Source organism: Rhinatrema bivittatum, chromosome 5 (assembly GCF_901001135.1).
Source record: "Rhinatrema bivittatum chromosome 5, aRhiBiv1.1, whole genome shotgun sequence".
Classification (NCBI taxonomy): domain Eukaryota; kingdom Metazoa; phylum Chordata; class Amphibia; order Gymnophiona; family Rhinatrematidae; genus Rhinatrema; species Rhinatrema bivittatum.
In genome coordinates, this window is record NC_042619.1 from 91,135,335 (window position 1) to 91,157,409 (window position 22,075).

At 42.0% G+C, this 22,075-nt stretch overlaps 1 protein-coding gene across 2 annotated transcripts in view; it reads left to right on the plus strand.

Moving 5' to 3' along the window:
- CDK8 (cyclin dependent kinase 8) overlaps window positions 1–22,075 on the plus strand; it is a 449,399-nt gene that overhangs the window by 395,111 nt on the left and 32,213 nt on the right. For both annotated transcript variants that reach the window (XM_029602572.1, XM_029602570.1), the window contains exon 8: window positions 11,448–11,517. In XM_029602572.1, coding sequence (XP_029458432.1) covers window positions 11,448–11,517 — 70 coding nt within the window. The remainder of the gene's footprint in view (window positions 1–11,447; window positions 11,518–22,075) is intronic.

Sequence of the window (22,075 nt, forward strand, 5' to 3'; positions counted from 1 at the left end):
AAAGAGTTATGAGATGAGATTGAAGGACCTAAATATGTATACATTGGAGGGGAGGAGAGACTGTTATGAGTTAGTACAGACTTTTAAATACCTGAAAAGTATTACTAATGCACAGGACTCAAGCCTTTTTCGTGGAAAGTAAACTGTAGAGCAAGGGATCATAATATGAAGCTCCAAAGAGGTTGAGTTAGGACCAGTCAGGCCGATTCAGAAAAAGTCCGTGGGAGAGCGGACGAACGCCCGCTCTCCCAGCAGTATTCAAATTAGGCGGCGCGGTAGAAACGGGGAAAAGGAGGCGCATGGGACACTAGAGCGTCCCTAGCGCCTCCTTTTTGACAGGAGCGGCGGCTGTCAGCAGGTTTGACAGCCGACGCTCAATTTTGCCGGCGTCGGTTCTCGAGCCCGCTGACAGCCACGGGCTCGGAAACCGGACGCCGGCAAAATTGAGTGTCCGGTTTTCGGCCCGACAGCCGTGGGCCGAATTCAAAATTATTATTTTTTTTTACTCTTCGGGACCTCCAACTTAATATCACCATGATATTAAGTTGGAGGGTGCACAGAAAAGCAGTTTTTACTGCTTTTCTGTGCACTTTCCTGGTACCGGAAGAAATTAGCGCTGGTCGGCGCTAATTTCTGAAAGTAAAATGTGCGGCATGGCTGCACATTTTACTTTCTGTATCCCGCGCGCATACCTAATAGGGCCATCAACATGCATTTGCATGTTGATGGCCCTATTAGGTGCCGCGGGTTGGACGCGCGTTTTCCTCCCCTTACTGAATAAGGGGTAAGGGAAAACGCACGTCCAATAGCAGGCTAACAGTGCGCTCTGTTGGAGCGCACTGTACTGTATCGGCCTGAGTGTTAGGAAGTATTTCTTCATGGAAAGGGTGGTGAATGCATGGAATGCCCTCTCAGAAGTGGTAGTGAGGACAAGGATGGTAATGGAATGCAAAAGGGCATGGGAGAAACACAGAGGATTCCTAGTGGCTAAATGGAGATGAAGAAAAGGTAACCTGTGGGGTAGCCTGCACAGACTAGCAATTACCCTAAGAATAAAATAAAAACAAACAAAAGATTGCTGGGCAGACTAGTTGGACCACTTGGGTCTTTTTCTGCCAACATATGTACTATGTTACTAAATAAGGCCCTTAGGGGCCGATGCAAAAATGTTGCGCTGAAAGTGGGCGCTGAGTGTTCAGCGCCCGCTTTCCTAACACGCCCCCAGGCACCTCTCTTGGGGGCGCAATGCTATATTTAAATTAGGGCTCGCGCTGTCAAGGAGGCACTAGGGGCGATTGCGCGCCACTAGCGACTCCTTGACAGCGTGTACCCAAGTGAGGTCCGCTGTCGGTAGCTGTCTGTCAGTTAAGAAAACGGACGCTGAATTTATCAGTGTCCATTTTCCTAACCAGCGCACATGCACAGGTTAGGAAAATGGAAGCTCATAAATTCAGCGTCCATTCTCCCAACCTGACTACCAACACCGGAGTGTATAAATCAATATTAAAGTGTCGGGCACTTAATATTAATTTATTCACTCCTTCACTTATTGCCAATTGATCCCTTCACTGTCACATGTCAGTGAAAGGACCAATCCCCTTTCAGAAGGCTGTCCTGAAAGGGGATTGGTCCTTTCACTGACATGTGACAGTGAAGGGATCAATTGGCAATAAGTGAAGGAGTGAATAAATTAATATTAAGTGCTCGATACTTTAATTTTGATTTATTCACTCCTTACAGTGCCAGCAGTTAGGTTTGGAAAATGGTTGCTGAATTTATCAGTGTCTGTTTTTCTAACCCATGGATGTGCCAGGGGTTCAGGAACCTGATGTTTGTGAACTGAGCATCCACTTCTGCACCTGACTGCCATGTTTTTGGTTTCTTTTTTTTTTTTTTACTTTTATTTTTTTTAACTTTTTTTAAAGAGTTGTTCCTCCTACTTAATGTCCCAAATATATTAAGTAGGAGGCAGTACTGAAAAGCATTTTTTTCTGTTTTTCTATACTAGTTTTAGGAGCGCTCAGCAATTAATGCCTGCTCCAGGCAGGCATTAATTTGTGATCACTAAAATGTGCGTCTGAGAAGCACATTTATTTTTTTGCATTGGGAGTGAATAACTAATAGCCTCATTCACATGCATTTGCATGTGATGAGCGCTATTAGTTTCACTCCACATTGGACGTGCGTTGTAGAGGCACTAATCCCTTTATTGCATAAGTTAGCGCCTATACAACCCGTGTCCAGCTGCGGGTTATACAGTGCGCTCAGCTGAGCGCACTGTTTTGCATCGCCCCCTTAGTGTTTCAGGTCAGCCCAAGGCAGGGGCTGTGGTTTTCCACATGCCACAGCAACTACTGGAGAATCTGGACCTTGCTGCAGAATTAATGGCTTGTTAGCAGCTGCCTCCCCCTCCCCGACCTTTCAAGACACCATTTCCTCTGCAGAAATGCCAACAGTAACTACTGAGCTTTTACAGTAAAGTTGGAACTTGGAGTTTTATATGCACCTCTCTACTAACGGGAGGTAAATTCAGAGCCTTGGGATGCCAATACACTCAGCAGGGAGTGGTGGGGCTGGAAGCTGTTGGAAGGAGGTGAGGATGACTGCTTAACAGGGAGGGCATGGAAAGAGAAAGGTAGTGGGTTGAAAAGAGTAGATGAAAAGGCAGAAAGTTATAAATAGAAGGGAGGGAAGATCATGCATGAGAAGAAGGGAGAGAGGATAGAGTAGTTAGAAAGTAGGGTGGTGGGAGAGAGTGAATAGGAGAGTGGAGAAGCAGTTGAAAGGGGAAGAGATAGGCAAAAGGCTGTAGAGAGAGAAGTGAAGTTGGATAGGAGAGAGATGGAAACAAAAGTCTGAGAAAAAACTGAAAAGTTCAATAGAAATGAGGTAGAAAACTAAAATATAGAAAGGAAAGAAATTATAATAACTAGACATATGCAAAGATAGGAAAATGTTTTAAAAATAAAAATATTTAGTAATTGAAAAATTTTCAACAAAAAATTACTTTATGTACTCTATATTAAGGAATGTAAAACTATGCAAATCGATTCAGTTTTATTGCAGAAATTTTCTAAACCTTTCCACAAAATCCACTCACAAACAGCCCCAGAAAACCATCCGGCTTGGCTCTAGTATATTTTTGTGCAAATTCTCTACAAACTTCATAGATGAGCAAAGGTTTATGTATGGAGGTATTCAGGAAAGTGTGACAAGATGAGTTAAGGAGGGGGGTTTATCCCAGGACAAGCAGGATACTAGTCCTCACATATGGGTGACATCATTGATGGAGCCCTATTGCGGAAAACTTTCTGTCAAAGTTTCTAGAAACTTCTGACTGGCCCTGTGAGGCCACTGAGCATGCCCAGCATGCCATGATATTCTCTGCCACAGGGGTCTCCCTTCAGTCTTCGTTTTTCCGCGCTGCTGTAGGCATCGCGGAGCAGGAGCCTTTGTGAGGTTCCTCACAGTTTTGTCTAACTAAAAATCAGATCTCACACCATTTATTTTCTCCCATATCGGGGTCTCTCAGGTTTCCACCGGCTGGTGAGTAAATCTAAGTCTCTTTTTTACTCTTTGAGTAAAATTTTTTCCTCTCATGTTCCTCTCATTTTCATCGATGGCTGATGTCCATATTCTTCTTCCTATCACAGACTCTCTTCACAAAACCTGGTCCCACTGGATCAATTGTCTTCAAACAATCAATAATTTACTTACTAGCCTTAACTTGATCCTTAATACTAATAAGACTGAGACTCTCATTATTTCTGCTGATGAAAACCAGGTTCTCTCCAACCCCTTAAATGCAACACAATCACTCACAACTGACATTAACCACTCCTCTTATGTAAGAGATTTAGGAGTTCAATTAGACAACCAATTCAATTTTAAAACTTATGTCCAAAACACTTCAAAAGAATGTTTTTTTAAATTACAAGTATTAAAAAAAAACTTAAACCTCTCCTTCACTTTCGAGGTTTCCGACTAGTGCTACAGTCCTTAATCCTTACCAAATTAGATTATTGTAATTCCCTCTTGTTTGGGCTCTCTGCAATAACAATAAAACCTCTACAGATGGTACAGAATACCGCAGCGAGACTACTTACTAATTCAAATAAAAGAAATCATATCTCTCCCATACTGCAGTCCCTACACTGGTTACCTATCAAAGCCAGGATTTCGTTCAAAGTACTTATGATGATACATAAAGGTATTCATAAAACTGCCCCTCTCAATCTGTGCCATCAATTCCGTGCTCATTCCTCTGAAAGACCTATCAGAAGAGCTTATTTGGGCTCTCTACATGTTCCCCCTACTAAATCATTACTAAGTAAAAGAGCATTATCTACTTCTGGGCCAAAGCTTTGGAACACTCTCCCACCTGACCTCCGTCAAGAACAGTGTCTCCTAACCTTCAAGAAGGACTTAAAAACTTGGCTGTTTAATTAAACTTTCCCTGAAAACCTTGGTTCTCCTAGATGCAGATCCTAAAACATGAATACAAGACATGACTAATCATTTAGTGGACTTATTGAACTCTCTCTTCACAGCCCTTTAAGGTCATAATCTTATCTTAATAATGTACGATATGTTTTTTCGCTTCATTCTTTTATTTGTTTTATTTTATCTCATTTATTTTATTTATGATTGATTCACAATTTATATATTGTGGCTCTAGGCCTGCTGTTGTTCCTTAATTCCAATTGTTTCAAAATGTTCAATGGTTTATATGCACTGTTTATTGTATCGCCTCCTAGCGAAAGTTTAGTTCTTTGTAAACCGGTGTGATCTATATCCTTTATAGGAATATCGGTATATAAAAAATTCAAATAAATAAAAATAAATAAATAAATGGCTGTCAAATAAAATATGGCCACAGGATTTAAAAAATGTCCCAACTGTAATCAGACAATGTCCATTACAGACCCACACCTCGAGTGTGTGCTTTGTTTAGGGGAAAAACACGACGTAACAACCTGTCCCAAGTGTGCAGAAATGGCCGCGAAGGGAAGAAAGGCCCGCCAAGAAAAGATGGAGCATTTATTCCATCTACAACTTCTGCCATCCCCTTCCACATCGACTCAGTTGTCTCCGGCCGGAGTCTCCAAATGCATAATTTTGAAAAAACGTCGTCCGGAAGGGTCGGGGAACCATCCATCACCAACACCATTGATAGCATCGATGAAGTCAGCGACCGAACACTGTCCGAAGCATCGCCATTGGCACTGACACCCGTTGATACCAGAGGCGCTTCTTTCTCTGGAGGAATCGACCGCGAAACAGCCTAGAATCCAGGAAACACCGGTACCTCTGACGCAGAGGCCTTCATCCCTTGGCGAAGCACCAGTTGTCGAACCTCCACAGGGCTCTGTGGAAGGACCATCGACACCTCCACTGCCACCATGTGTAACTGCTCTGCCTGCACCAGCTGTCAAGCAGGCATTGTCGGATTTTATCCGTCAAGCGGTACTTCAAGCCTTAAAGGATCAACAGACGTCGATGCCGGTGCCCGCACCGATGCCAGTGCCTGAACTGATGCCGGTACCCGTACCGAAGCCAGTGCCTGCACCGATGCCGGCAATCCCGCTGATGCTGGTGCATGCACCGATGCCGGCACCACAGCCGAAGTAGATACAGAGTCGACCATCGATACCGATGCCCGACCCGATACAATCGATGCCGATGTTACCTGGGGCTCCAGGACATCCTGAATTTGCGCTGTACCAGCTTCTCATGAAGAAATTCGATGAAATAGTCTGCGCAATTCCATCCAAGCCACGAGAAGAAATTCCTGAATGGATACCCGTAGAGGATCCGCAGCCAGTTCCTTCAGGACTTCCTCGTCCACCGAGGTCTTCTCCAATGTCTCCACATCAGGACGATCCATATGATGCATGGGATGACAGGCATACAGACACTTCTTCTGAAGGATTTATGTCTGATCCATACCATTTACTCTGGTAGCCGAAGATGATGCTAGACAGCAAACACTGGAGGTCCTCCAATTCGTAGACCCTCCAAAACAAGTTTTGGCTATACCTGTCCATGAAGTCCTCCTGGACTTGCAGCACAGACTCTGGGAGCATCCATGCTCAGTACCAACCATAAATAAGAGAGTGGACACCACTTATTTGGTACAATCTGTCCCCGGTTACCAAAAAGCACAACCGCCACATCAATCAGTTGTTGTGGAGTCTGCACAAAAGAAATCAAAATGGATAAGGCCGCATTCCTCCACTCCTCCAGGCAAGGATCATAGATTCTTGGATTCCCTGGGCAGGAAACTTTATCAAGGAGCCATGTTAAATACAAAAATTTCATATCAGTTATACATGACTCAATATCAAAGAAATCTGTGGAAACAGATACAAGAATTTTCAAATTTGTTACCACAGCAATATCAAGAAGCAGCCCAAGCAATCATACACAAAGGACTTGAAGCTGACAAGCACGAAGTCCGAGCCGCATATGATAGTTTTGAAACAGCCTCCAGAGTAGCGGCCTCTGGTATAAGTGCAAGACGCTGGGCATGGCTTAAAGCCTCGGACCTCAGGCCTGAAGTCCAGGAAAAGTTAGTTGATTTACCATGTGTTGGTGACAACCTTTTTGGTTCTAAAGTGCAAGATGCTGTAGCACAATTAAAGGAACACACAGAAACCCTGCGCCAACTATCGTTAGTTCCACAGGACTCTGCTACCCCGTCATCTCGACGACCTCCAAGGAAGGAATCTCGACGACCTTTCTACCGACAGAGGCGTTATTACCCTCCAGCATCAAGAAGCAGATCTTCTAGGCCGCAGCAAAGATCTCAGCCCAGGCAACCTAGGGCTGCTAGGCCTCAACCTCCATTGCAGACGGGACCAGCTGCAGGCTTTTGAGGTCATCACCAGAGACCAAAGCCATCTCTACAACCCTCAACCAGATCTACCGGTAGGAGGCCGAGTATCCTCCTTTTACAACCATTGGGTACAGATAACAACAGACCAATGGGTACTCATAATAATATCTCGAGGATGCCAACTCAATTTTGTCTCAATTCCAAAAGATTCTCCTCCAAAACATTTTCCATTAACCGAAAATCACATAACCCATCTACAAGTAGAATTATCCACCCTTCTGAGAGCCAGAGCTGTAGAGCCGGTGCCCCGGACTCATCAGGGCAGGGGATTCTATTCCCGTTATTTCCTCATTCCAAAGAAAACCGGAGGCCTACGTCCCATCCTAGACCTCAGAAATCTTAACAAATTTCTGAAGAAAGAAAAGTTCAGAATGGTCTCTCTAGGCAACATGCTTCTACTTCTTCAAACAGGAGATTGGCTTTGCTCCCTGGATCTACAACACGCTTACGCTCACATTCCAATATTCCCTCCTCATCGCAAGTATCTGCGCTTCATGGTGGGTCATCAACATTTCCAGTACAGAGTACTACCATTCGGACTTGCCTCAGCTCCCAGAGTTTTCCCAAAATGTCTAGCAGTAATAGCAGCACACTTGCACAAGGAAAGTGTCCATGTCTTCCCCTATCTAGACGACTGGCTCATCAGAAGTCAATCTCAACAAGGAGCTCTGGCTTCTCTCAGTCGAGCAATTACTCTACTTCACTCCATGGGCTTTCTCATCAATTATCAAAAGTCCCATCTCATTCCGTCTCACCTGCTTCAATTCATAGGAGCAGAATTGAACACCATGCTTTCAAAAGCTTTTCTACCCGAGGATTGGGCAGAAACACTTTCCCTATTGGCAAACTCGCTATACTCAAAGAAACAAGCATGAGCTCATCAGTTTCTAACCTTACTAGGCCACATGGCCTCCACAGTTCATGTCACTCCCATGGCAAGGCTAGCCATGAGGGTAACCCAATGGACTTTAAGATCACAATGGATCCAAGCCATTCAACCACTGTACTCTCCAATTCAAGTCACCCACCAACTACGTTCATCTCTACTTTGGTGGGCAAACAAGGACAATTTGCGCAAGGGCCTACCCTTCCAGCAACCAGTCCCACTGATAACTTTAACTACAGATGCATCCACCTTGGATTGGGTAGCTCACACAGACAATCTCCAAACCCAGGGCACTTGGCCAAAACTCGAAGCAACGTTTCAAATCAATTTCCTGGAACTTCGAGCTATAAGTTAAGCTCTGCATGCGTTCAAGGACTGCCTTTCACACAAGACTGTTCTGATTCAAACAGACAATACAGTAGCCATGTGGTACATCAACAAACAGGGAGGTATGAGCTCGTATCTCCTTTGTCAAGAAGCCGCTCAGATTTGGGACTGGGCCCTGACACACTCCATGTTTCTCCGGGCCACTTATCTAGCGGGCATCCACAATGTAGTTGCAGATCGACTCAGTCGTCAGTTCCAACCACACGAGTGGTCCCTGGATCCCTTAGTAGCGACCAGGATATTCCAACGTTGGGGCAACCAACCTCTTTGCATCACATCTGAATCACAAAGTGGACAGATTCTGTTTTCTACACAAACAGAAAAACCAGCCAGCCAAGGACGCCTTTGCTCGCCCTTGGAACTCAGGCCTTCTATACGCGTATCCTCCGATACCGCTGATAACCAAAACTCTAGTGAAGCTGCAACAAGACAAGGAGTCCATGATCCTCATAGCCCCATATTGGCCTCGACAAGTATGGTTCCCCACGCTTCTAGACCTCTCGATCAAGGATCCAATTCGCCTGGGTGTGGCTCCCGCTCTCATAACTCAGGATCAGGGTCAGTTGCGCCATCCCAACCTTCAATCCGTATCCCTCACAGCGTGGATGTTGAAAGCTTGATTTTACAACCACTCAATCTTTCAACCAATGTATCTCAAGTGCTGATAGCTTCACGAAAACCTTCAACACAAAAGAATTATTCTTCGAAATGGAAAAGGTTTACTTTGTGGTGCAGACAAAAAAAGTATTGATCCTTTCTCCTGTCCCACAACTTCCCTACTAGACTATTTATGCCATCTTTCAGACTCTGGTCTTCAGACATCATCTGTAAAGAGTACTTTTAAGTGCAATCTCAGCTTACCATAACAAGATGGGAGATGCACCAATCTCCATACATCCTCTTATCAGTAGATTTATGAGAGGTTTAATTCACCTAAAACCACCAATTTGGCCACCAGTCACAGAATGGAACCTGAATCTGGTGTTTATAAGGCTCATACATTCTCCCTTTGAACCCATGAATTCCTGTGATCTTAAATTTATCACATGGAATACTATCTTTCTCATAGCCATTACATCGGCTAGAAGGGTTAGTGAGTTACAAGCACTTGTCACGTACTCACCTTATACAAAATTCCTACATGACAGAGTGGTTCTCCGGACACATCCAAAATTCCTCCCCAAGTTAGTTACGGAATTCGACTTGAACCAATCCATAGTTTTACCCACATTCTTTCCAAGGCCTCATTCTCACGAAGGAGAACGGGCCTTACATACCTTGGACTGTAAACGTGCGCTAGCATATTACTTAGACCGCACTGCAGTCCATAGAAAATCCACTCAACTCTGTATCTTTTGATCCAAACAAACCGGGTAAAGCGGTGGGTAAATATACTCTATCCAATTGGCTAGCAGATTGCATACAGTTTTGCTATGAAAAAGCAGGCCTTCCTCTCCAAGGGCGAGTAAATGCGCATTCAGTAAGAGCAATGTCAACCTCAGTAGCACACTGTCGTTCAGTGCCAATTCTTGACATATGTAAAGCAGCAACATGGAGTTCTCTTCACACCTTTGCAGCTTATTACTGTTTGGACAAAGAAGAACGACAAGATTCAGCTTACGGACAATCTGTCTTAAAGAACTTGTTTCCAGTATAATCCCAACTCCTTCTACATCCAACCTACTGTGATCTTCGGCTGCCTGATTTTCAACAACAATACTTCACTGTTGCTTCACTACAAAATGACTCAGCCTCTAGCTTGCTAATCACCCATATGTGAGGACTAGCATCCTGCTTGTCCTGGGATAAAGCAAAATTGCTTACCTTGTAATAGGTGTTATCCCAGGACAGCAGGATTTAGTCCTCACGAAACCCACCCGCCACCCTGCGGAGTTGGGTCCGATACGTTTTATTATTTTATTTTTTGCTAAAGCTTATTGCTACATAGAGACTGAAGGGAGACCCCTGTGGCAGAGAATATCATGGCATGCTGAGCATGCTCAGTGGCCTCACAGGGCCAGTCAAAAGTTTCTAGAAACTTTGACAGAAAGTTTTCCGCAATAGGGCTCCATCAATGATGTCACCCATATGTGAGGACTACATCCTGCTGTCCTGGGATAACACCTATTACAAGTAAGCAATTTTGCTTTGTGACACTTTGCTGCCTGTGTAAGTTAGGCATCATGTTATGAAATTTGTCAGATTTTTTATTTTTAACTAGATTTTGTGTATTTGTTGTTTTTTCATGTTTGGGTGCCCTTGATTTCCTGATATACATTCTTTTCTAATTTTTGATTCATTGTTCAGGTGCCCGTATTGGTTTTGTTTTTTTTTTTTGTCATGGTTTGGCTTTTCAATGTATTTTTGTATGTTACTTGTTCAAGCTTGCCATGGCCTCCTTGACATTACAGCTGTCATCATAAAGACTATGGTTAACTATTAAATGCTTTATTAGTCGTGCCCTGTAGTATCTGATATTTTTAATTTTCGTTCTCTCTCCATTTGTTTGTTTTAAATTTTTAAATCAATTCTGACAGTAAAATTGGGACAGTCACCTTTAATTAACCCAGTTTATTTTAGAGCGTTTTTTGACATAGTATAATATTACTAATCACTGTTAGTTAGTTTTTTTAGTCTTAATATTTTTTGTAGGGAATTTAGTGTTATTGAAAGATTCCAGATTGACCGCACTGGAAACTGATGCCCTCTATTTATCCACAGAACATGTGCAGCATGAGCAGTGGCAGGGTAAGATTTGCCACACTGTCCTGCCAATGTACTTCAGCCCTGTTCTGGAGGGGCCACGCCTAAGAGTGCGAGTAATTCATTCTCCATGCCTGTACAGTTTTTTATCCTTTTTGTTTTTAATGACCATAGTAGAGCCAGTTAGTGTCAAATTGCAATGCTGTTTTTTAAATGGTATAGACATCTGTCCATTGGAAAAAGATCTAAGACAAATTTCATGTAGACAACCAAACAGATTTCAGGTGATAACATTGTCACCATCTACCTGAACTAACCTAGATGTGAAAGGGTCTGTAACTTTGTACCAGTCCCCTGAGCTATCCTGTCCCCTGTTCTTGAACAGCCAGACATGGATTTGCCTTTTTATGATGCATCTTATAGTTCTGTGACCTACATGTGGCGAATATTTTGCATAGACTCCCATACTTCAAGACAGATACATAAATTCCTGATCTACTTTCAGCCATAGGTTAAATCAGAGTTGTGTGGAATGTAGTTGTAACCCTGTATTAACAACTTTGCACTTATTAGACAAAGATTGGGAAGACATAAAAAAGATGCCGGAACATTCAACATTGATGAAGGATTTCCGGAGAAACACGTAAGTTACTGTGGCTTTAGGGCCAGTAGGTAAAAAAAAAATTTTTTTTTAATTTAAAAAACCCTATTTCTAAATTCTAAGGTAAGCTTATAGTTTATATGTAAACTAAAACATACTCTTTATTTCAGGTATTATTTTTAAAGTTCAGATAGAATTAATGTTTCCTTTTCTTTTTTTTTTTTTATGTTTTTTCTTATGAACTTAACTTTAAAGTATCTTTCTTCTAATAAGTCTTCCCCCCACAACCTTTGCATTTAATAACAAATTATAGGGTTCTCCTAGAAATATCCAGACAGGAAAAATTACAAAAGGTCTTCCAGAAGGAGCGTTATTGTATGGTACAGAATTAGCCATGCAGTATTATGGAATTATTTTCTGTATTTCGGATACAGTTTTGTTCCCTATATGCTCTGCTGCTGGCATATTATAAACATTTTTGCCAGAGTGGATGATATGTGTCCCTTGCTTCTGTCCCCCTTTTTGTTTATTGTTTGGAATTTTTTTTATTTTTTTTTTTTTGCCCAGCAGTAATATTCTGCTCTTTGGGCTTTTAGCTTAGTTAGAAATGGCCTCTGTCGAGCAACAGTGCTATGAGCCTTCATTTGCAAGTACCCAGGGTTTTTCATAGTAACATAGTAGATGATGATAGAAACAAACAACTGACCCATCCAGTTACTTCTTTCCATACTGGTATCTGAAACATAGAAATATGACAGCAGAAAAAGACCATGCTGCATTTCTAGTCTGCCCATCCACCCCAACTATTCAGCTCTACAATCCCTATTACTGTCCCTATCTGTTTCTTAGGCCTCATATTATGAAATTTTCTTTATTTTATATCCCTATCCCTACTCACCTAGCCCAGTCATTGTAGTGACAGTCCTGAACTGGGGTCCCATTACCAGGGTTTCTTCTGAAAGCTTGAAGTTGTAGGCCCGGAGTTTGACTACTAGTGTCTCCATTGCCTGAAGACTAGAACTCTGTATCCCCAAGAGCTGTGAATGCAACATCCCCATACACGATGGGCTTAGAGAGTAAAAAACCTGACACAGAAATCAAACCAGGGAGTGGAGGAGTAACCTAGTGGTTACTGTAGCAGGCTAAGAATCAGGGAAACCAGGGTTCAAATCTTGGACAAGTTACTTTCATCTTTTATTGCCTCAGATACAATGTAGAGGCCTAAAGATTTTCTCCCATTTTTTTGTCTATGAGAAAAATGCTTAGTAAATAAGCACCTTAAATTTTAAGCCCTCTGGGAACAGGGAAATACCTACTGTACCTGAATATAACTCAACTTGAGCTATCCATGAAAAGGCGTGAGCTAAATCTAAAAATAAATAAATAAACCCAAGTGGACTCAGCCATTAGGCATGCCCATTGTATACTCTGTTTTAGCTTCTGCTTCTTGTATTTGCATTCTCATTTCTCATTATCTTAACCATGATCTAGTCTATTTTTTTGTTCATGTCAGCAGGTACTGTCTCATTTAAAGTGTATTGCTACTGACTATTCTTGTGAAATAAATGTTTTATCTTACACTTGTCCACATTAAATTTCATACTTGTCTACCAATTCTCTACCTGTTTGCTCAGGCTATCTTCATCCTTTTGTGCAGTCAGTGAACCCTGCTGTGTATTTTTATTGTGACACAATTTGATGTCAACTGCAAAAACAGAAATAATTATTTACATTTTAAATTGGTGTCTAACAACATATTACACAAAGTAAAAATATGTAGCCATTGAGTTATTGATGATAAACTAGAAAACAGAACAGCGTTCATCATTGCTTCCTCCAGATTCTGATGACAGTATAAAATACTAAATAGTGCAGACCCTTATGGGAGCCCAATTGTGACCTTATTCCAGCAGGAATATGTGCTATTATTTTCTTGCCACACCATGGTCACTTTCTTCATCTGGTTAAGTAACTTAATATATTCACTTCCTCAGTATTAGACTGTTTGTAGCAATTATTTCAATTATGTGTCTTATTTGTCTTGCTCCTAATTTCATCTGTTTATCCCCAATATTCATTCTGAAGACTGGATCTACTTTAGACTTGATTTAAGGCTGATTTCCACTTAGACTCTTTCTGACTGATATGTAACTTATCTGCTATCCAAGTTTCAGTGCTTTTCAATAATGTCATGACTATCGCCTCCTAAACCTGGATTCAGACAAACCTGAAAACTACTGCCTGGTCTCAGATCTCCATTTCCTAAGAAAATTAATAGAACAAGTCAGTAAGAGCTCAACTGAAAATTGGCTAACTAAAAAAAAAATGGCTGGATCATACCAATTCAAATTCAGAAAAGTGCACAGAACAGAGACAGCCTGATTGCTCTACTGCAGGGGTCGGGAACCCATGGCTCGCGAGCCAGATATGGCTCTTTTGAGGGCTGCATCTGGCTCGCAGACAGTCGCCACACTTTCCCGCTGACCCAGCTGCTCCCCGGTCCTCCTCCGCCCGGGCTTAAAATGCTGTCAGCCCGGGCGGAACGCAGCAGGACAGCTGGAGTCAGCGGCACCGGCGTGCTCTCTTCTTCCCGCCCCCCCCGTGGCCCGGAAGAGGAAGTGGAGAGTATCGGGTGCCTGCGCGGCAAGAAGAGGCCACGCTAGTGCGCTCGGCATCGGCCCGAAGAAAAGAAGACTGCAGTGCAGCTCGGAGGAAAATGAAGAGGTTCAAACCGCGGCCGATGGGACTCCACCTCCGCGAGGGCTGAAAATGAAGAGGTTAGCGTTGGGAGGAGGCTGCTGCTGCCGCGAGTTCCCGGGGTGGGGGAGAGAGAGTGAATGAGCGAGCAAACACAGCTTGCTCGCTCATTCACTCTCTCTCTCCCCCACCCCCACCCCGGGAACTCGCGGCAGCAGCAGCCTCCTCCCAACGCTAACCTCCTTCATTTTCAGCCCTCGCGGAGGTGGAGTCCCATCGGCCGTGGTTGAGGGGGGGGGGCCCTGTGTGTGAGTGAGTGAGAGATGCATCTCCACTTCCTCTTCCGGGCCACGGGGGGGGGGCCCTGTGTGTGTGTGTGTGAGAGATGCATGTATGTGAATGATTGAGAGCCTGTACATGTGAAAGAGAGTATGTCTGTGATTGAGAGCCTGCCTGTGAGAGAGAGAGAGAGAGAGAGAGCATGAATGTAAGTTTACCATTGGGAACCTGTATGTGTAAGTTTGTGATTGAAAACCTGTTTGTGTGAAAGAGTATGTGTGTATGATTGAGATCCTTTGTGTGTGAGAGAAATCATGTGTATGTATGATTAAGAGCCTGTGTGTATAAGTAAGAGAGAGATCATGTGTGTCTGTGTGTGATTGAGAGCTGGTTTAGGTGAGGGAGCATGTGAGTATGTGATTGAGAGCCTGTGTTTAAATGAGATAAAGAGAGGACATGTTTGTAAGCATGTGAATGAGAGTCTGTGTGTGAGAGAAAAAGACAGCATGTATTTATGTGATTGAAAGCCTGTGTGTGTGTGTGTGTAAGCGTGAAAAGATAGCATGTGTGTAAATGCGTAATTAAGAGCCTATATAAGTGAGAGAGAAAAAACATGGGTATATGTGAGTACTGAGAGCATGTGTGTATAGGTGTGTCATTGAGAGCCAGTGTGAGAGAGAGCGCTGGTATGTGACTGAGAGAGGAGAAAGTTCCAAGCAAACCACCCCACCTCCTGCTAATTCAGAACAATCTCAGGACACCTGATATCAAACGTTCCCAGGTATGCAGAGCAAAAAAATTTTTGTATCCTTATTTTTCATTACTGGGTCTTTGTGTCTGCTATTTTGAAATATTTTGTTGGTATCTGGAAATGTTTTATATGAGTTTTTAATTATTGGATATTCCACTCATCAGCTGTTTCAAAATATGTTCTTTTTGTTAGTACAGTTTTACTGCTGATGATTTTATATTTCTTGATTTGTTTTATAAGGATGGGTGATGTTTCTTTTTCCTTTGTTACACTGCATACAGAGACTCTGGCTTGTTGCAGTTTCCAATTCAGTTTTTTCTGCATGCTTCTTAATATGCGTTTTGGTCTCTTTATTCTATGTTGGGTGAGGGACAGCACGTGATTCAGGTGAGGTTTTCTGCTGGCGTGTAGTTTCTGTGTAGGACTCTATAGCAGCCTGACTTGGTCCGTTTTCCTAATAGGAGATGTATTGGTGTCTTAAGGCCTGGTGTAATATTTTCAGAGACTTATTGTACTTTAAAAGTGTGATCTTACATAAAATGCACACATTTACTTGTATTTAGTTTTAAACATGTTGTATGGCTCTCATGGAATTGCATTTTAAAATATGTGGTGTTTATGGCTCTCTCAGCCAAAAAGGTTCCTGACCCCTGCTCTACTGGATGGTCTCCTGAGCTTTCGCTATAGAAGCCAGACAGCAATGCTGGTGCTATTGGATTCCTCTGCAGTGTTTCACATCATAAACCAAAATAGCATGTCATGTTAACTAACAAAAGCTGGCCTAAGCAGTAAGGTCCTAACTTGGCTCAGTTCCTTTCTGTCAGACAGGCAATAATCTGTACATTTCTCTTGACACCACATCAGCACCCTAGATCTTAAACTGTGGGTTTCCCCAAGGAGCCATATTATGACCTGTATTCTTCAGCATATACCACAAACCACTGGGATAACTGATCAGAGCCTTTGGCATAAAAGACTACATCTATGCTTCTGATGTCCAGCTCATTCTACCAATAGACCCAGACCCACCAACAGCTATAAATTGCCTTACAGCCATCCCAAGAGTGGACAAATAAAACAAACTCCATCTGAATCCCAACGAAATAGAGATTCTCTGGGTACAAAGCAAGCATAGACAAGTTCCTGACCTGATAATCCCATTTGGAGCCTATGAGCCCCCATAAAAACACAGGTCAAAATCCTCTGGGTCCTACTGAATTCAGAGCTTATGCTCCAGTAAATTCAGGCAGCAATGAAGCGCTGCCACTTCCAGTTGTGAAACATAACAAGCACTAGCCATGCTACCATGTTGGTTTTATGTTTCTTAACCTTTCTGCCCTCTTAGACCTTTCTTTCCAGCTGCTTAAGCCACCGAGTTTCCATCCCTGTTGAATGTAACTTTGATTCTTCTGTTTATTTACTTGTTTAAAAAAAAAATTATTTTCTGTTACAGTCCCCCTGTTCGATGTAAACCCATTTGATATGGTATTTAACCATGAAGGTCGGTATAGAAAAATACTAAATAAAAATAAATAATAAATAAAATATGTAGACTGCGCCCACTTATCAAGAAGACAAACTTTCTGGCAGTGGCATATGGCTGGACTACTGCAACACCTTATACAACGGTCTAACATAAGGCCCTCCACAAACTCCAGATTTAAAAAAAAATATCTGCTGCAAGATTGATAGAAGGTTGCAAATGTGCAACCACATCACACCCATCCTACACAGAGTGCACTGATTACCTATGCCATTGAGAATGAAATCAAAACTTTGAACATTGATGTTCAAGACTCTAAGAGGAGACGGGCCTATCTACTTGAGCAAAAGGCTATCCTTACACATACCTCTATATATTCTCCAATGTCAATTCTGTCATCTAAAGAAATCAAAAGAACAGGCAACCGCAACAGATCCTTCATAGGAGCAGTACAAGCTTGGACAAATACAGGACTATTCCCACTTCAGGAAGCAAATAAAAGCCTAACTCTTCCATCAAGCTTTTAATGCCCAACCTGGAATTCAAAAGATGCTGAACTGACTACGGAAACTGCTTGGTATCACCTCGAATGCTATAAAGATGCTGCTACAAATAAATGTTTTGCTGTTGTGTTACTTATTTTTAGAGCTAGTCACTAGTACCTTTGCTGTATTATTGGCAGAGCTTAATCATTTTTGATCTATCTAAAGTTAGTCCTAAGGCACACCTTTTTATCACCAAGTTATGTGATCTTTGCTGCTGTTCTAATTTATTAAACATCTTTCCTATTGTGAAGCTGCAGTTGACCTCTGTTATTTGCTGCTATTTTAATATGCTGTAAACTGCTTTGGGTGAATTTTGTAATCAAAATGGCAGGAAATAAATCCAAGTAGTAAATAATTTATTCTAGTTGTGAATTATTGTACCACACTCCCCAGAAGTCTGAGCTATAGGCATTTTTGCTCAGGATGTTTAACTAAGAATAGTAACTTCAAACCAGAAGCTGCACTATAGCACTTTCTGTCCCCTCTCCTTCCTGCAGTGGTCTTTCCTACCTAGTCTTCTGTTGGTCTTGAGTGGGGAAGGATAGTAGCAACATGAAGTGTTGCTGCTTCTCTTGGAAGAAGGAAAACATTTCTCTGTCTTGAGCCTCAGTCAGAAAACTGGTGTTCCTGGCAGTGAAAAAAAGGCTATCTACATCTGCCATATCCGTAGATAATACATGTGACATGGCCCTGCGTGTACCATTTTACAGCCCCTTTCTGCAAGCAACAAAAGTGTAAGATCCCAGAGGCCTAGAATAGTCATTTTTTTGGCATGTGAACCTATCTTTGGACTGCCACTTGCAAGATGGCTCCTTAAAGACTGAAATACATTTTTTTAGAAGAAACAAATTTTTTTTATTAACATAAAATACCATGTATACTTGTGTATGTCAAAAAATTTATGCTGGAAAATAGGCCCAAAAATCCGATTCATTTTATGTATGCATACTATCCATTTTTCCACGTATACTATAAAATCCCTGAAGTATGCGCTATGTACATGCAAACCGCTGAAATGGAGCAGAGTTAGCCACATAAGCTAAGTGTCTAACTCTAGTCGTGCTGCTGGCCTGTCTTAAAGTTAGCACACCACATGACATTTTTTAATTCAGACATGACTTTTCTTGAATTCTTACCTTCCTGATTAATCACTCATTTTAAACCTCAACTTATACATGGGTCAATGCATGTCAATAGATTCTGGTCTAAAATAGCCTATTGACTTATACATGAGATAGACTTATGGGTGAATTTATACAGTCGTCTTTTTTTAATTTAACTAGTGTGGTTCAGGTACTCAGAAGATATACTCCTTGGGTGTGAGTCTTCCAGCTTGTTCCTAAGTTAAAGTAGGACTTCTGCTTTGGCCTGCTGATTGGATCCTTGGTTCCCAAGGATAGAGACAGGCCCATAACATAACTTGTAGACAAGCCTGAGAGTTTGGGGGATGCACTAGCCTATAGGGGCCTCCCAGATTTCCCCCTTTGTTAAGGGTTTTACTATCAGATTTTCCAGGGCAAAGTTTACTGTGGATGATAAAACCAGAGAGGGAGATACTGTGATGTCTGTAGGAAAAAAGTGAAATTGTTGCCTACTGTGTATGGAAGGTGACTTGGGCAATGAGGATCCAGAAGAGCCTGTGCAGTTCAAAGAAACAGAGCCTGAGATTTTGGAACAGTCTGGCTTGCCTTTGTCCCAAAACAAAAAGAAGTCCTGGTAGGCCATTCCTACATCAGGAATGGAGGAATCTGCATCTCTTGTTTTCTGGGAATCTAGGAATCAGATGGTAAGCTGTGCAGCAATCCACTGAAAGGTGGGTTAGAGCTCTAATGTGAATTTTACTATTACTGGACTAGTTCATAAGACCACTATTCTTATAGGATGCCATTGCTGTAAAGAATGGAGGAGGTGTTTTACAGATAGTTTCTAACTGAATTGTAATATTTATTTTACAACTAAATGGAGATTTAAAAAAATATTTCAGCATTTTATATCATGTCTATTTATATTCATATTAAGGCCCTATTTATTAAGCATTTTCCTCATAGAATAAAACTGGGAGAAAATCTGTAGTAATTGGGCCCCTAAAATAGTTAACTTTACAATAAATTACATACATGTATATTTTTATATTTTATCTGTCATTTCTAGTTTTGATTTTGATTTTAAACTCAAATTTGTAAAAGTCAACATTCAAATTCAGGTATCAGACAGTTCTGGGTGACCTGGTTGCCCTCGGCTGATTGAAAGACAGACTACAGATAGTTATTATCAACTCAGCCTCTATTTTATCAACAAGATAGATGTAAAATGACTGGTTAAAATAAACTGGTAAAAGGAGGAGTACATGAGTTCTAGGTTGTTTGTATTTTTTGTTGTTTTTTTTTTAATTAGTGAAGATAATGTAATTTTAGACCTTATATTTATAATACAATGTGATTATGAAGAAAGAAGAATTTGACAAAAAGTCTGTTTCTATATTTATTTATTTATTTATTTATTTATTAACTTTTATCTACCGACATTCGTGAAGCACATCATGCCGGTTTACAATGAACTCAGGTGGGAGATACAGTATAACAAAATGACAGTAAAACAGTATGAAAAAACTAATGCAAGAGCAAAAACAAACCCAAAACCAAATACAACAAAATAAACAATAAATGGAACCAAGGAATAGAGATTTGAGGGGGGTAGGGGGGGGAGAAAGGGAAGGGGTAGGAGGTGGGTGGGGAAAGGGGGATAAGGGGGGAAGGGGGGAGAGGTATAGATAACAGAGGTAAAAGGGAGGGAATAAAGCGGAAAAGAGGAATGCTATGTACAGATGCCTAATGTACAGGAAACATTTGATTAAATAGGAATAAGGAACAATTGAAACAGGAGGTAATTACTGGGAAGGGTTTCTTCAAGGGTATGTAGGGGGTGTGGAGGGCAGGGGAAAAGGGGAAAAAAAAAGGGGGGGGGGTAGGGAGGTGGCTGGGTGTCGAGGATAAAGGGAGGTGGCCAGGGGGAGGGGGGGAGGGGATCAGGCGGGCTGAGAGAGAGGGTGAAAGGCCGGGCGGGGGGGGACCTGGGGGGGGGGGGGGCGCAGGGTGTCAGGTCGTGCAGAGGGGGGGCTAAGGTGCGGAGATATTAAGTTTGGTTTGTGTCAGGGTAGGCCTGTCGGAATAGCCATGTTTTGACTCCTTTCTTAAAGTTGTGAAAGGATGTCTCTTGGCGTAGGAAGGTGGGGAGGGAGTTCCAGAGGGTGGGGCCAGCGACGGAGAAGGCTCTCCCTCTGGTGTGGGTTGAGTGTGCTGTTTTGAGGGATGGGATGTGGAGAGTGCCTGTGTGGGTTGTTCTTGTGGGGCGGTTGGAGGAGCGGTAGCGAGGCATTTCATCGAGCCAGTTGTGGTTGTGTTTATGTAGGGTGTTGTGAAGGATGGTGAGGGTTTTGTATTGTGAGCGGAAGGAGATGGGCAACCAATGTAGGTCTTTTAGTATGGGGGTGATGTGGACCCTTTTACGCGTACCGGTTATGATTCTAGCCATGGAGTTTTGTAGAATCTGGAGGGGTTTGATGGTGGTGTTGGGGAGTCCTAGTAGCAGGGAGTTACAATAGTCTAATTTCGCGAGCATGGTGGTCTGTACGACTGTGCGGAAATCATGGGTGTGGAGGAGGGGTTTGAGTTTTTTTAGGATGTTAAGTTTATAGAAACCCCCCTTAAGAAGGGTTTTGATGTGGGGTTTAAAACTTAGGTGCTGATCTATAAAGACGCCCAGGTCTCTTACAAACTGGGCCTGAGGGAGGGTTGTGGTTGTCTTTTGAGGAGTGTTCTGTCGCATGGGGAGAGTGAAGCGTTCTGGTTGATTGGAGATGATGAGTAGTTCTGTTTTTGAGGTATTTAGAGCTAGATGGGTAAAACAGTTGATATGCTGTATAAAAATATGTAATTTTATAAAAGGCAGTCTTGCAGAATCCATCAGTCTTGCAGAATCCATTAGGGATGTACATTCGTTGGTTGATTTGTTTCGGCGGTACCACATAATCTCACAAATGGATAGTATGCACACAAAATGGATGTGCGCATATATGTAGTTTGGCAATAGACATACAATTGAACTATCCGTTTTGCATGTGTACTATCCATTCGTGAGGTATGTGCGTACCGCTGAAACGAATGAAATGAATCCACCAATGAATGCACATCCCTAGAAACTATGGCAGTAAACTATTTATAATAATCTTCCACACCCAGAAATGTTTGATAGTTTTATACTACTAGAAAAACAAACATTTAAGGCAATCCATAAGCCATATTATAGTACAATAAGGGCAAATACCCAACAGCAGGAGACTAGAGGGCTGAGAAAAGTTGGAAAGACACGTGAGCTCTTATACCTATGTATCTGTGATTTAGTTCCCATAAGTAGAAGGGTATTGTGGAAGTTTTGCTTTGAGTACTGTGAAGTTCATTTAATTATGTCAAGTATATAGAAGATTGATATAGCTGGATTAATTGACCCAGACTGGATCTTAAGACTGTATTTCCCTATACTGTATAATCTTACCTAGAAGAAATGTAAGTTATGTTGTTGGTTTTGGCATAAATATCTCTGAATAAACCCATGCTTAAAATTTAAAATGTAAAGTGGATTCATATTGTGCAGGGAAGTCCTCAATCTGACACCCTAACATCAACAAGCAAGGAGTGGTTGGATGTTTTGGATAACAGCCTCAGTAATTCTGGTGACTTGTTTGCATTATTACAAAGTTTGTTGGTGAGATGGAGGGGCCTGGGTATTTCATTAAGTATGGGCCTTTTAGAACCATAAAGGAAGATAAAAAGACCTGAATTAGCCTAT